We start from the raw sequence: 16,771 nt of genomic DNA on the forward strand, positions 1-16,771 counted from the left end.
GAATCAATCGTTAGCCTACTTTTACAAAAACTGCTTCTACAGGGCCATAGCGTAAGATACAAGGTAATGGAGCCTTTTATACTTTTTCATGTTTCTTTAGAAATAAATAATGGACAAATGGAGTCTTTAAAGCCTCAGATGTAAAGTTATTCACTGTCAAAGTGACGCCAAAATGAATGGGAGTCAATGGAATGCTAACAGCAGGTGATGGTCTGCTAATCAATGACAGCGCCCGGGGAAAATTCAGTTTATTCCGAATGATTGCCCCCTTGGGTCCGCCTTGCTCTGATGTCATGCTAACATATGTCAAAAAACTCTCGAGCGCAAGGCGGGATGTGTCAAATTCTGCAGTCGAGCGCAGTTGCTCTCCACCGACTGCGCTGATCAAAAGCATGATGGGAAACGACTTGCTGACGACACAGCTTAATGATCATTAGCTAAAACAACCGTGATGAATTGTTCTTTTTTTAAAAATTATTTTAAAACTATGTTTTATGTGTATACGTTATGTGTGAATATTCTCAAACTATCTGACAGTGCGATCTCAATGGGTTATGCATTGCAATTTTTATTTAAAGAAAACGTGTCGTATTAAAGGTGGTATCAGCGATTTCAGGCCCAAACATAAATGTTCACATTCATCTAATCTTACCTAACGATCCGCTAGCTGCCCGCCCCATAAGCATGCCATAAAAAAAAACGCGTCTCTGTAGGCAGCCTAGGCTCGTCATAGGCAGCCGTGCACGAGCGCAAAACCTCACAACACCCACCCCTGTCAGTGATTGGTTGGAACACTATTTGTTTGGGTTTTGAGTGTTTGGCAAAACTGGGTGAAGACAACTTTTTTTGTGTGCAGATCTCAGAGCCTAGGCTGCCTACAGAGATGCGTTTTTTTTTACTGCATGCTTATGGGGTGGGCAGCTAGCGGATCATTAGGTAAGATTAGATGAATGTGAACATTTATGTTTGGGCCTGAAATCGCTGATACCACCTTTAAAGAAAAAAAAGATTGATAAACATGTTTTTGGAATGGAATTAAATACATACTCTGGGCGTCTTGTTCATTATATTTATTTTTATATAAAAGCAACAGAACTTAAAACACATCCAGTTTTAGCAACACTGTGCACAAGCGTGAATCCCGCGATATCCATTTTTGATCTCGCAGCTGTCTGATCCACTGCGAGAAGAGAACTGTCCGGTTTGCCTGCACTTTTCACGGCAGCCGCCTACTCACATCTCAGGCGAGGCAAGGCGCATCTCAAACAAGCCTACAGGCATTGATATTATTCTGCAAAGGCAGTCTACAACTGCCCTGTGAGGTGACAAGTCTCCACTTGAGATGCCTTGGTTTTCTGGCCCTGGTTTCAATAAAGGCAGTTTTTGAAATAAGGAAGTTTTGAAACTTACAGGGTATTTTATAGTGTAATGAACTCTTAACTGTCAAAAGATCAAGGAAAGTGCAGTGCAAAAGTGCAGTTAGGAACAAGAGGCAACAGAACTGGTTGTATAGTGGTTTTATTCAAGTCACATGTCCTACAGCCAGTACTGAATCAAATCATGGACAGGAAGATGTGTAGGTGGTCTCAAATGAATCACCTGAAATAGGAACAGAAAATGAACTCATTTAACAGTGAATTCAGCCAGAGCAAAGCATGGTTAGGATGAAAGCGTACTTGGCTGATAGTAGTCATAAACATTGATGACTGCTGGCTTGAGATTTTCCACTGCAAGAACCTGTTTCAGCAGCAGAGTGTAACTCATGGGGACGCCTTTGGGAACCTACAAGACAGAAAGGATGAACAGCAAATACACAACACTCAAGATGGCAGCTAGTAATATACCCAGTCTCACCTCTTTCAGATACACTAGGACATGATCATCTTCAACATCAACCCGCTCCACTAGTGGGGCAAACGTTTGGGGTGAAGAACCAAGCTGAGGGGAACATCATCATTTGCACAATTACAATTGAAGGAGCTTCAAGCATCTTGGGACTTTCTAAATCATCTTAAATACAAACCAGTGACGCATCTGCCGTGAAGCCTGACAGGAGCTTAATGTCAACTAGAACCATGTTAGTGCTTGATTTTACACCATTGTATCTGAATGAGGGTGAAAAAGAGGTTTAGTCCAGACCAAGAACACAGCTTCCCTTTATCATGATTTACCATGATATATCACATTCTAGCATGATTTACCATAGTTTATCATGATTTACCATGGTTTACCATGTTCTAGCATAGTTTACCATGATTTTATCTTAATTTACTTTGATTTACCATGTTTTAGCATGATATACCACATTTTAGCATGATTTACCATAGTTTATTGTGATTTACCATGGTTTACCATGATTTACCCTGTTCTAGCATAGTTTACCATGAACTCATCTTAGTTTACCTTGATTTACCATGTTCTAGCATGATTTACCATGATATACCACATTCTAGCATGATTTACCATAGTTTATCATGATTTACCATGGTTTACCATGATTTACCCTGTTCTAGCATAGTTTACCATAAATTCATCTTAGTTTACCTTGATTTACCATGTTCTAGCATGATTTAGCATGATTTTCCACATTCTAGCATGATTTACCATAGTTTATCATGATTTACCATGGTTTACCATGATTTACCCTGTTCTGGCATAGTTTACCATGATTTACCATGTTCTAGCATGATTTACCTTGATACACCACATTCTAGTATTATTTACTATGATTTACAATGTCTAATTATGAATTCAAAAGCACATGTCAAAAGACTTCATTAATAAGTAGAATGGCCAGCAGAGGGCACTAGAAGACCATTATTGGCTCAGTTTCAGTTTAATCTTCATGATTTTCACTAGTTTTCGGCACTAAAGCAAACCAGTCTTTCCATGTTAACTCCATAATGCATGCTTACACACTAATACTTTAACAGATGGATTGACTAAATGTAATTGTAAATGTTAAAATAATGATTTTATAAAGTCTAAATATGAATTATAGAAACAATATGACAAAATAACTATTTTAAACAGCAGGGGGCAGTAAAATACCACTTATTGGCTTAATATGCCATTGTATTCATATTATTTTCACCTTTTTAAACTGTTATAGAGTCAAATTTTGTCCGATCTGTCTGAAATTTTTCATGCTTGTTCAGAGTGATATTTCACATGTTCTGACTTGTTTTTAAGAAGATCTGAGCATCTTAAAAGATATAAGCTTTCGGGGACACTTGGTCAAGGCCACATTTTGATGTGACCCTATTATAGCCATCCAAATGAAGTAGTTCAACTTTTTTTGATAATTACTGATCTAGAGAGTCCAGAGAATTGTACTGCACTAGTTTTGAACATTATTATATGAAAATTATATGATATAGATTAAAAAGACCATTTACAGCCAATGCAGGCAATTTACCATTGGTAATATATGGTTTTAAAGCTTTTTAACAGTTATAGCGCCACCTTTGGTCCGATCTCCATAAAATTGGGCAAGCTTGTTAATGATGTTATGTCACATATGCTCACCAATTTTTGTGAAGTTCTGAGTTTTCATTTAGGATTTATAGGCTTTTTAATGTATTTTGCCACGCCCATTTTATAAATGACCCTATTACAGCCATCCAAATGCAAAAGTTCAACTTTTTTTCGATAATTATTGATCTAGAGAGTCCATAAAATTGTCCTAGACTGGTCTGGTTCCGATCGGGTAAAAAACCTAGGACTAGTTCGCAAAAGTAGGCTTTTAACATTTGCAAATAATTAATGAACGGTTTGATTGACAGCAATGGTTCTTGAGGCAAAGTTGTTCAGCATGAGCAGATCTATCAAATGATATGCATATTGTGTGGATGAGTGTTACGCCACGTGATTACAGAGCCATAAAACTCGTTAGCGCCAACTAGTGGCCGATTTCTTTCAAAATTCTTACAGACCTCTAGGGCCATGACTCGAACATGCCCATCGAGTTTCGTTCCGATCGGCCTCCGTTAACCTTGTCTAATAGGTGCTCAAACTTCATTGGCGGCCATGTTTTTTCAGATACACCAATGTCCTCATAGATATACATGGGGCCTTGGACCAAGACACTGCATACCAATTTTCAAGTCAATCTGACTAATGGTCAGGTGGTTATAGCCCTTTTCATGTTTTTTTCATGTTATAGCGCCACCTAGTGCTCAATCGTCGCGATTTTTTTACTGTGACCCCAGACTGAACCCATACACATGTGTACCGAGTTTGGTGAAAATATCTCATTTCGTTCACGAGTTATAGCCATTTTAGTAAAATAGGCTCCGCCTCCTTCGAACGTTTTGACACCCCTTAGCAACCGTGGATCGAAATTTCAACTTTTTTTCGATAATTATTGATAATCAGACCCCTATGAACATTTCTGCACTGGTTTGGTTCCGATCGGGCAAAAAACCAGGGACTAGTTCGCAAAAGTAGGTTTTGGACAAAATCCAATATGGCGGAAAAATTTGCATACCGGAAATTAAATCCTTGAGGCCATTTTTGTTCGGCTTGACCCAAGGATTCCAATGATATAAGACACTTGAGTCTGTGACAAACGGTTAATGAGTCATAAACATCAGTTGGTTACAGGACACAATGCGGCTTACTTCACAGTGAACTTCAACATGAGATTAGCTCCAAGTGGTTGGCAGTCTCCAGTCACCTTCGCTTCGACACTCAGCGTCATGGAGACTTTAACGGGTGTTGGGATGTTGTAGAAACACGCAACCTATAGTACGAGTAGAAAAATCAAACAAAACACATTTAGATTTGGCTGTGCACAACAAATATAGATAGATGGGATGAAGATACAGACCTGCACAGACACACAAGAGGATCCTGATGCTTTAACACTATATTTGCCTGGAACGTTCTTCAGTGGCTTCTCCTGATACAGCAGCCTGTTGTCCCGATTCACTTTGAAGCTATAAGAGTCTCCTCCTACTACTGAGGACTGTACGGTAACAGTGCTGGAGCCGTCCAAGCTGAACACTTGAGCAGCGTACACAGACAGAGCCTGAAGAGCCACCACAGTGTCCTAAAAACAAGTACAAGATTAAAATAAATCCTTAAAATGATTGCACTCATGTTTGGTAGTCAGAGGCACCTGGGTGGAGGAAAACCCTCCATAGGGATTCTGCTGGGCCACGAGCCAGTTGACAATGCGGTTAGCATAACCCAGATTAGCTGCCGTGAGAGGCTGAACAGCAAGAACCGCTAGCAACACGTAAGAGCTGATCTCCACCGCCAGAGTATCACCAGATGTCGTCTGAGACCAATGGACCTTAGTGCCTTAGGATAAGATGGAGGTGAGAAAGTTGATGCCAAAGACCCTGATGAATCAACATCAAGAGGCTGGTAAATCTTACCTTCAGAAATTGCAAGGTTGTTCAAGGCAGTTAAAAGCTGTGATCGAGTGGTGGTCTCTCCGGCCAGACTGAAGGTGTAGGCCAGCAGAGCCGTGACATAAGTGTTTCCAAGGTTCCCAACGACAGGCCTCAAGCATGACAGACCGTTGGTAATGACAGGATCCTTAAAAAAAAAAAAAAAAGCGCATATCAGTCAGCCAGAACAGGAGGGTCATCTGCAAGGAGCTTATACAACTACTGGATTGGTTACCGTGGTGGGGACACCTAGTTCAAGCAGCGATGCAACAATGTAGGCAGTCATGGTCACACTGTCACCAACTCCACCCTTAAAAGAAAGAAAAGGAGACTGATTTAGAAGACCAGTCCATTGTCCAGTGCATTTAGAAACATGTAATGCACCTTCATGTCACTATGGTACAGAGTTCCCTGCTGCATGAAACAGCCGTCTGAACCCTGCTTGCTGATCAGCCAATCCTTTGCACTCTGCAGGACATGTGGATCAATGAAGACAAATTGCCTCGCTAGACCAAAGGACCTCATGACAAAGGCAGTCAACCTGGTCGTGAAAAAGGTTGACAAAGTAAACAAACTGTTTGTGCCACGACAGATTATACACAACAGTAGGACAGTGTGAAACTCACCATGTATTTGATTCATCATAACCAAATGTGCTGTATGATCCATCGCTGTGTCTGAAGTTCAGTTGTCCTTGGTATCCTGATTAGATCATACAGCACATGTAAGTGATAGTCCAATGGGAAGAGCAGGACAAAGCTTCCTTGAAATTGAGTCTCCTACATATATAAAGTGGATTTGGTCATCCATACCGCTCTGAAGGAAGCCTGTGGCAGTCTCTCGGATGGCTGCGGTGAGTTGCCCTGTGACCTTCAGGTACAGTAGGATGTAAATATTTGGAGCAAGAATGATCATATTCTGTTCTCCACAGCCAGATGGCATCTGTAATAACCCATTTAGATTCTTCAGCGCACGACCCATTATGTCCCCTACAAGAGGTCAAGCATAAAACCCACATCAGAAACAGTTATTCTACCAAACTTCACGTCAGTTTCTACTGAATGAAATGTAGTACCAAGGACTGAAACTGAGCATCTGGCAGATCCTTGAACCATGTTTGTTGGAAATCTCAGAGTCATGTCTTCAGAAAGATCTTTTCCTGCAGACAAGAGAAGGGCTCAGCATTTTAGAGCTAGGCTAATGTTTGGCTATACAGGGAGAACGTATTTGGGAATCATGGAGTGCAAACAAACCCTTTGGACACAGTAACCAACTCTGGGTGTTTGTCCTTTCAACTCCTTCAGGCTATAGAAGCAATAACACCACATCAGTAAAGCAGCATGAGCTCCATGACCAGACTACAGAAGGCTAGTTAACACTTACCAGGACAAGTAGACTTCGAATGACTACGTCGATGCGTCCTCTCGTGGGCACAGTCACGACTTCAGTGCCACATCGGGTCTGGGATGCTTCAGCTGAAGCACTGACAGTCACATTGACAGTTCCTGCAGTGACAGACAGGAAGTGAGCAACACCCTTAATATACACTTAATTTAGAGAGGATCCAAAACTGACCAAGAACAGAAGCTGAGAGAATCCATTTGAAGGTCTTTCTCCCATTGGCACAAAGACAGGATGAATACGGATCAGTATATGGTTTAAGAGTGAAGGCAGTGGATGAAGCTGGAGTTACTTTAACCTGCCAATGAAACAGAACACATGGAGCAAAGACACATGACCTTCTCTATACAGATGAATTATAAAAGAAACCATGGCAGACCATGATGCACTTGGACAGATAGCTGAAGACTGTGGCCTTCAGCTCAAAAGACTCCCCACGGACAATGGAGTATGGCAGGGAGAGCTCCAGGAAGAAGGGCTGGAAGACTGTCAGCAGAGCAGGAGGAGCCAGACCAAAACCTTTTGAAGACAGGCAGAACGCCTCAGTCTCCCATGTGGTGATGGTGTCAGGAACAGTGAGGGGAACTCGTGTTGATCCAGTGTTTCTGAAAGACAGGAGAAAAATAAGGGGAACAGGGAGAAAAACTGCGCAAGTAGCTTTAGAAGGAACAAGATGCTTCACGAACCCCACACGAGCAAGCTGCCAGAGCCATGTTTCTGGAAAGTAAGTCCTGACAGTCACTTCAAAAGAGGAAGTGTCGGGTCCAGCCTCTTCTACAGGACCATTCAAAACCACCACTGAAAGACAAGCAATTTTACACCAAACTGTCTTAGTATCTGCAGAATAAACAGGGTTCATAACTGCCCCTCTTATTGCATTTATGGAAATGATTAAAACACCCAACAATTTGTTGATCCACAAGTAGTACCCTTACGAAAAAAGGTTTATTAAAGTGTGCTATTAGTATACTTTTAAACTAAAAAGTATACTTTGTATGTACTTCTCAGAAATACACTTCAAATTGGCCTATACTTGTTGATCGAGATATAGGCTACTTAAAGGAGAACTCGGTAACTCTAGCGAACTCTACTCACTTCTTCGCTGATTTTCCCTTTTGTTGTCGCATGTTTTCCCCACGAGCTCCCCCTACAGCTGTGGGGGGGCGTATATTTCACAACACGGTCGTAAAAAACTCACTTGCGGCGGCCTCCTCCCCCTCTCTACCGCTGCTCATGTGCGTTTGTTTTGATCGGAGCAAGCCAACTGTATTGTGTGGAGCTATGTCTACCGAGGTGGGTAATCTGGTAATACATCATACATGCGTGTTTGTTTATGTCGAATTGCCATAAAGCAATTTGTATTTCGCGCTCGTTCTCATTCTCGTTTCTCACGAGACTTCCAATTTCGCCTGGGAACGCTGGGGGGAGCGGGAAAAGTCACCAATATCACCAGAACAGGTTGTTTAACCATCCAAATGATTTCTAGACAGTTTTATTACATTAAAAAAAGTTACCAAGTTCTCCTTTAAAGTATAATTAAGCATTCTTGGCTTGTACTCGTTTACTATTTTGTTTGAGTAGCTTAATAAATACTTTTTTAAAAAAACATTACACACCGTCTTATAAACTAACATGTTCAGATAGCATCAAGCTTTTGGGTGGAATAGCTTAGAGTCAATAAAATAAGAAACCGAACCTGATCTTGTACACAGTGATAACCCTTACAAAAAAAGTTTAAGTTTTCTATTAGTATACTTATTTTCAACTAAAAATAAGAAAGCATACTTTCAGTCTACATTTTATATACACTTCTCAAATATACTTAGTTACATGTGTACTTGACTTATACTGAGAGAAAAGTATATTTGGCCTGTACTTGTACTCAATCTTTTGATCGAGATATACAAAAGTATAATTAAGTATCCTAGTTGTTTGAACTCTTGATCAAGTAGCCCATTAAATATAATTTTACATAGTTTTTCATATACAGTCTTATGAAACTTACATTGTTAGAAAATTGATATAAAACATATTTCTAATACTAACATATTCCCGTATCTGATTTTTTTTTTAGGCTAGTCCACTGGTAGTGTATAGGAATTAACTTCTACTTTACTCTTTCCCACCATTGACTGAATTCCAGCGGTCCATGTTTTCACTGTTATATGGTAGGGGGCACTATGACACATCTAGTACAGAATCTCCGGATCAAAACATAGAAGCTGAAACAAGTGATAGAAGATTGCTCACGCAAATGTAAGATAATGTGATCAAACATTAAACGGCGTGTAAATCAAAACTGCTTAAGGTTGTCTATTCCCTTTCGGGCGATTCAAAGGCTTGGTGTCTCAGACTTCACTGTTTGAAACTTGCTATACCTGTGACTCCCTCTCATTTTCTCTCACTCTCTTTCGTTATTCGTATCTTGTATTTGTTTGTGTTCGTATTTTGTGTATGCATACTTGTGTGAATTGTAATATCCTGTATTCGTAGTTATATTATTAAAAACAATATATGCCTGATTGCTGCGGTTTGCTCAACATTTCAAAGTCCCTGAAACATTACGATCTAACAACTACAAAAAGCTCTACAAATGTGTTACTATTTAAGTAACCTAAATCTTATAAGAACAGGAAGGTGATTTTTCATGGCCAGAAAATAGCTTTCTTCGAATTATAAGAGATCGTTTTTGTTGAGAAATTGATGGGTTAATCTTGGGCCGTTTGTTGGACAAACAACTGTTGATAACTACATTAATTTCCATTAAAAGTTATTCTGATAATTGATCTGAACAATGGACCGCTGATATATTAATGATTAAATTATAATTCATTGTGATGGGTTATTGATATATACACAATTGATCTATTTTTCAGCTTCAATAATTTTATTAAACTGTATGCGAAAGATGAACCATAACCCCAATTCATCATAATTGATTGCCTATATCATTTGAGCTAGAAATTCACTACATTACCAACATTCAAGTGTTGATTAAATAGGATGCATGAAGCTAATAAAATGTTTAAAATTAAAGTACAGTTAAAGGTATTTCAAGTATATAAAAAAAAAAAATTAACAGTGGTATAGGCCTACTGCAAGTGCAAAAATATACTAGTAAGCCAAGTATAATTTTAAGTTCACTTAGAGAAAACTTGCAGTATATAACTACTAAACTAGTAGCTTAGCACGGTAAAAGAGCAAAAATATAAAATTAGTAAACTACAAGTATGATGTTAAATTCACTTAAAGAACTAGTATAAAACTACTAAACTAGTTTACTGAGTATACTTCAAAGTGTACTTTCGTAAACTAAAAAATTGCTACATGTATTAAATTAGTAAACTACTAGTATACCCATAAGTTCACTTGCAGTACAAATGAGAAACGCAATTGTGAACTAGTTGTGCACTTACAGTTTACTACTCTTACACTTAAACACACTTATATTCTAAAAGTGGGCCAATTTAGTCCCAAGCGGTATTAAAATAGTACACTTACAAGTTTACTACTAGTACATATTGACAGTATATGTACTACATAATGTATACTTAAATACACTTGGACATCACTCAAGTATACTTTTTCATAAGGGTAACCTCACATAACTGAAAGCAAGTTCACCAAGTCATGCAGAATTTTTCACTGAAAGAACGACCTCTCTGCATAGACCTACCATCTGGGAAACTGGGATACAGCAGGCACGGAGGGGCTTGTACAGCGAGATTTGTTGCGATCTTCATTCCCAGGCTCTGTCAGAGAGACAAGTCAAAACACAAGACAGATTTAAAGTCAATGACTCAGTTTGTGACCATGTAGTCACAAAATACAGTTTTCTACCTTGAAGGTTGTGTAGGCTTGATTTGTAGGAGCAGTGTAGGCAGGATCTATATCAAAAGCTAGACGTGGTCGAAAACCTAGACACTCTGGTTCATCCTGAACGCTGTTTGGGTAACCTGATAGTGATCGCACCGGGAGCAAGTCAAACACCTGAAACCATGAAAAAAAGGACACTTTTGAAAAAAAATGTTGAACAAGATTCATTACTGTTTGGAATGTTATGTCACAGAGTACATAAATGTATGTTAAGATGTACACTAAAACTGCTATAATCATAACAGAATAGGTTTGTTCAATTTCTCTCAGCATTACTCAAATTCTAAAGCTGAACCTGAATGTCAGTCAAAGCCAACAAGAATTTTAATCAACTGCACAAGGATACCATTTTCGCACTCAGACGTCTTCCTGGCTCCAAGATCCAGATGCTCTGATCTACAGCACTGATGCCACACAGAGATCCTGCTTGAGCAGAGACAGTCAGAACATTTCCCTCAGCAGGAACGGCCGTAGCAGGAGAGAACTGTAGAGACACCTGGAACAAGGACCAACACGCTTTAGGACACGTCATCATACCCCACTTAAAGCCAAAAAAGTGCTAATGCACATCATACTTTGTTTCGGAGACACATTTCGGTTTCAAATGACGCACTACCAACAACAACATTCTCACTGGGCAGAACGCAGTAGACCAGAATCTGCACTACTGGAGCCATATCGACACTGACAGACAGCTGGAAAGACACAGAGCCGCTCGTGACTGTATTAGAAGCCCTCGCTTTGACCGTCTGAAATCCATGGAGGACGATCAATCCTCTGGACAAGACCTGACAAACACAAAACAAGTGGGTGCAAAAACAGTCGAGAGCAATGATTATAAAAAAAAAAAAAAAACCTGATATCCACTCACCATATAGATGATGTCAACGCTGTAGTCACCAGTCTCTCCAAAAGAATACTTCACGGTCACTGGAAACGCAGCACCACATTTGAGTGGCTGCTCAAGCTTCACTATAGCCAGTTCACTAGATGGGTTGTTAGGAGAATCAGGTTGGAGAAGCTGAACAACCCTTGTATCTGTAGTGAAGTATGGCGATTTGTAACCATTGACAACCGCTGGAGTAGCACTTGCCTGGGGAACAACGAATGGAATTGGCTTCTTGCGAGAGAAATTGAGATCTACAGAGATCAGAGTCTACACTTCACAAAACACAGAGCAAATCGTACCACCAGATTCAGAGCGGCTTTAGGAAGACTAGCAGCGCGAAGGGAGAATGAGGCCAGTCCTTTCTGGTTTGTGGTCAGATTCAGCAGCAGTTTGTTGGGCCAGCTGTTATCCAGGAGATAAACCGCTTTGTTTGCGATTGGAGTTCCATCAAAACGAGACACTGAGATCTTTTGGAAATGATCAAGGTTAGGAAAGGGAACCAATGTGAAGGCTTCTGCAACAAGGAATTAATTATACTTGCCTTCCCATTAATCATTGATCCAGGTTCAAAATATTCTGGGATGTCCAAAAATATAACTCTGCCGACTTCAAATGTAATGGACACTGTTGCAGATTTTGACATGACTACATCTGGGGGGTGGAGAGATGCAATATATAAAAGAATAAAAATAAAAAAAGAGAACTGCAAACAAACTTTAAAGCAAGTACCATTGGTTCAGATCAGCCAAAAGCTCACCTGTTCCCACCTCAGTGACATTCACATTTACAAGAAAAGTATCTTGCATATTATTTTCAAATTCAGTGTTGAAAAACACTGATGTACCGATGCTAAGGGAGGCACAGCCTGTTGCATTCATCTGGTAACAGAACAAAGTCACATTAAAGTCAAGCACAAGAAAAACCCTCCGCTGTAAGGCAGGAGTCAAACCTCTGCAGTTTTAGTCAGGCAACGACGGGTCACATCAGGAACCACAACGAATGGAAAAGGATCACGGCACACTTCCACCAAGGCTAGACCGGGTACAGGTTGGCCATATGTGTATCTGGGAAACATCACAAGGGACAAAATTAAGAACCGACCAACCCCCAAGACAAGATAATATCTGTACGTTTCACTCACTTGGCACAAGCCTCGACTTTCAGTCCCACATCTGCAACGCTGTACGTCTGTGGTGCGTTTACAGTCACGTCAAACTTGGGCAAAACTAAACCAGAAATAAAAACGCTGTAAGACCTCAGATCTGTCTCTGAACTGTTGCACATCATTCACAATAACTTACCATATTTTTTCACTTCAAAAACATGGGAGATCATTTGGTCGCCAATAAAAGCCTTTAGTGTGTACATCCCCATCTGAGCCTCTGGGTTTAACTTGTGAGAAAGCTGCAATATCCACTCCGTTGAGGAAACGTTTGTCCACTGACCAATGCGGTTATTATTATTGTCCTATTAAAACAATGAACAGCTTATAAAACGGCAAACAAAATGTACAGACAGTGGCAGTGGCTCCATTCAAAGACTTGGACCAGAACAAATTCTCACCTCCACAACCACCAGATTGTACTGAAAGACAAAGACAGGAATATTAAGCATTTAAAATAGACACTATTGCAGCAATCATTGAAGAGAACTGCAAAACTGTGCACGTAAAAATAACCTGCAATAAATTTGCAATTTGTTCATGGCCAGACCTTACCATCTGATCAAGTGGCACAAATTTGGCATCCATGGTGACAACTCTGAAATTCACTGCAAAGACAGATAAACTCATATTATTTGCATAATGCACTTGTAGACAATCAGAACTTGTAGCGTACTGGACTATATACACACCTCTAATATTAAACCAAGGGACAATCACAGCTCACCTGTTTGTCCTGGATTGTAGATGGGTTTGTCTGTCTGGATGAAGGTCAAAGGCAGGTAACGTCTGAACATGACTTTTCTCTCTTCAGTCGCTTTGAAGACCTTCCCTTGAACATCTACCTTCAGCATCTGCACAGATTCTCCATCTACTTGAGGAGCCTGTGGGAGAAGCTCAGTTAACTCAGACAAAAAAAAAACTATAAAAAAAATAAAAGTCTCATGACAACAGACCTGGAAACTAAAGCATTGATGAAATGGCTTTGAAGAAACTTGCTTCACAAGTCGAGTTATCCTTTTGTCATCAAGCAGAGAAACTGTCATTGTGAGACTCTCTTGGGGTTTCAGAAGACTTGCACACAATTTGGCATCAGATCCAGTTTCAATCACTGCAGGGAAAGTCACCATGAATAACCTGTGTAAACATCATGAAGTTTAGGTTCAGAGACCAAAGGGAATCAGGTCAAAACATTTACATGTTGGTTGAACATTCACAGAAAGTGGCTGCCACAGGGTTGCCAGGTCTGTGCATCAAAAATAAGCCAAAGTGGTTATCTCCATCAGAGAGTGGGTTGAAGTACCAAACGTAAAAAAAAAATAAAAAAATAAAAAACACCCCACACACACATGGGAAACCCTCTGATTTAACAACAATGTGCCATGGTCCCAAAATAAGAGCACAATACAGCCATTTTTGTACAGCAATATATTTGAGGAACAATAACTCCAACAGCACACAAACTCCATTCAACAGGGACTTGTATAAAAAAAAACAAGTGTTAATGAATAGTTTGGTTGGTCCCATTCATCATTTGAACACTAGATGGGAACAAGTACAACATGATTAATGAACTTAAACATTTAATGCTTTGGTGCTTCATTTTGCCAGCTTTACAACTGCATCATTCAGCATAGATTAGACATTAGGCCACTTTTCACTTCAAAGCCCATAGTACTTACGGCCTTTTCTGTCCATCAACAGCAAAGAGGAAAAGGGCTAAAATGAGCCCTTTCCAAACACATATCTCCCTCACAGCCATGAAGAGCAATCATCCAAGACTAGACAGAAATCAAGAGTCTCTTTCAAAAACCCTGCAGCACTTCTGTTCAGATCCACACTGCTCTACAGCTTAACTCTAAATCAGCTGCACTGTTGCCAGCGTTATTTATAATTCATAACAGCTTGATTTAGCTCTCACAGGCAATCTGGACATCTTTAGGGCGGAGCCACAGTAATTAATCACAGGGTTGCCAACTCTAGACTTGTTTGAAATTGGCAAATTCTGCACAGCTAAGATTCTTGATAGCACTGTGTGGAAAAATGTAGTCATATGCTTTTCAAAAAAAAAACAAGTGGTTTTATTTATTTTAAAGCTTGAGTAAGCAAACTGTACTTTTTATGTAATAAATAGAACCTTATTGTAAAGTGTTACTGATTAGTTAAACACCGATTCAGACATCTCCTGAGTTGGAAAGATTAGTTGTTTTAACCATTCATTAAAATGAATCGGTTCAAAGGAGTCATTAGTTCGCGAATTGGACATGTCATGCGCGATGCGTGAGTTTACATTAGACTCACACGGTAGCCAGGCGTCTCATCCAATGGTGAGCTCAGTTGACGCTGTGTGCTTCAAGATTCTGACGCAAGTGCTAAGATTCCGATTGGCCAAGAGAAAAAGTGCTAAGATTCCGATTGGCCCAGAGAAATGTCAATTATAAGAATTATCCAATAATGTTTTGCGATACATGAGTAACATCAGAGAATGTCTAATAAGGCGAGAAGTTTCACTCTCAGTACACTTCCGGCTTCTGAACTGGTTGCAGTTCCTCTCTGATTGTGAGGTGCAATGAGCAGAAACTGCTCTTTGTAAATAATTGGAATCTGTTTTGGGAGCGTCCTAGGCTTTTCCGTGCTGATGGCTTACACCCAAGCAGATTCGGAGCAGATCTTCTGTCGGATAACATCTCCAAAATGTTAAATACCTTTTGACTACTAACCAAAAGTCCAAATCATAGTCTCTGCTGCACCAATTTAACTGATATAAATACTAGTGTAGAATATTGCATAGAAACCGTGTCTATTCCTCGTTTAGTGAGATCAAATAATAAATCCACTGCAGGATCTAGGAAAAATCTAATTGTTATTAAAACAGAAAATGTTGCTATTAGTAAACAAAAACAATTTCTAAAGCTAGGTCTTCTAAACATTAGATCACTCACACCTAAGGCAGTTATTGTAAATGAAATAGTCACAGATAATAGCTTCGATGTACTTTGCCTTACTGAAACCTGGCTTAAACCAAATGATTATTTCAGTCTAAATGAGTCTGCTCCTCCTGGATACTCCTATAAGCATGAGCCCCGTCTGTACTAAATGTTACGCTCTTAGATGTTAGAAAAACATCCCTATTATCTCTAGCCTTGGCTACCGTATATAGACCGCCTGGGCCTTACGCTGATTTCCTACAAGAGTTTGCAGATTTTCTCTCAGACCTATTAGTCAATGTCGATAAAGCATTAATTGTTGGAGATTTTAACATACACGTAGATAATCCAAATGATGCGTTAGGGGCTGAGTTTACAGATTTATTAAATTCATTTGGGGTCAAGCAAAACGTCACCGGACCAACTCATCGTCTTAATCATACACTCGATTTAATTATATCACATGGAACCAATCCAACCGATATAGATATTATACCGCAAAGTGATGAAGTCACTGACCATTACATGGTAACTTGCATATTGCGTACTGCTGTAATATGTCATGCGGCGCCGCGTTATCAACCAGGCAGAACAATCCTTCCATCCACCATAGATAATTTCTCGAATTGCTTATCTGATTTGTCTCAGCTGCTGCCTGAACCCAAACAAACAGATGAACTAGAAGAACTAACTAGCACTATGAGCACCATTCTCTCTAGAACATTGGATGTTGTTGCACCTATTAGATTCAAAAAGGTCAGAGAGAAAATTAAAGCACCGTGGTACAACAATACTACGCATGTTCTAAAGAGAGAAACCCGTAATTTAGAGCGTAAATGGAAACAAACTAATTTAGAGGTCTTTAGAATCGCGTGGAAAGACAGTATGTCACGTTATAAAAAGGCCCTAAAAGCGGCCAGGGCTGAGCATCTCCGCAAACTAATAGAAAATAACCAAAATAATCCAAGGTTTTTATTTAACACCGTGGCTAGACTAACAAATAAACAGACGTCACCCGAACAAAATGTCCCGTTACAGTTTAGTAGTAATGATTTTATGAAGTTCTTCACTGAGAAAATAGAAAGCATCAGAACCACAATTGTAAATGTACAATCTT

General features: G+C 39.7%; 1 protein-coding gene across 1 annotated transcript; it reads right to left on the reverse strand.

The window, feature by feature from the left end:
- Window positions 1-1,501: 1,501 nt before the first annotated feature.
- LOC309506619 (alpha-2-macroglobulin-like protein 1) lies at window positions 1,502-14,710 on the reverse strand. Its single transcript, XM_082180512.1, has 34 exons — window positions 14,410-14,710; window positions 13,684-13,864; window positions 13,455-13,611; window positions 13,283-13,335; window positions 13,129-13,149; window positions 12,867-13,032; window positions 12,707-12,791; window positions 12,515-12,629; window positions 12,323-12,443; window positions 12,107-12,216; window positions 11,865-12,032; window positions 11,548-11,769; window positions 11,252-11,464; window positions 11,023-11,172; window positions 10,641-10,790; window positions 10,477-10,552; window positions 7,487-7,598; window positions 7,180-7,405; window positions 6,975-7,098; window positions 6,783-6,904; window positions 6,653-6,704; window positions 6,475-6,558; window positions 6,212-6,388; window positions 6,026-6,101; window positions 5,784-5,940; window positions 5,635-5,709; window positions 5,385-5,547; window positions 5,123-5,307; window positions 4,832-5,053; window positions 4,623-4,744; window positions 2,024-2,105; window positions 1,855-1,938; window positions 1,677-1,782; window positions 1,502-1,599 (listed from the first exon to the last, which is right to left on the reverse strand). The coding sequence occupies exons 1-34, from the start codon at window positions 14,487-14,489 to the stop codon at window positions 1,559-1,561; spliced, it is 4,278 nt and encodes a 1,425-aa protein (XP_082036638.1). The 5' UTR covers window positions 14,490-14,710; the 3' UTR covers window positions 1,502-1,558.
- Between the last annotated feature and the right edge of the window lie 2,061 nt (window positions 14,711-16,771).

This window comes from Leuciscus leuciscus (genome assembly GCF_965113295.1).
Source record: "Leuciscus leuciscus genome assembly, chromosome: 1".
NCBI classification, from domain to species: domain Eukaryota; kingdom Metazoa; phylum Chordata; class Actinopteri; order Cypriniformes; family Leuciscidae; genus Leuciscus; species Leuciscus leuciscus.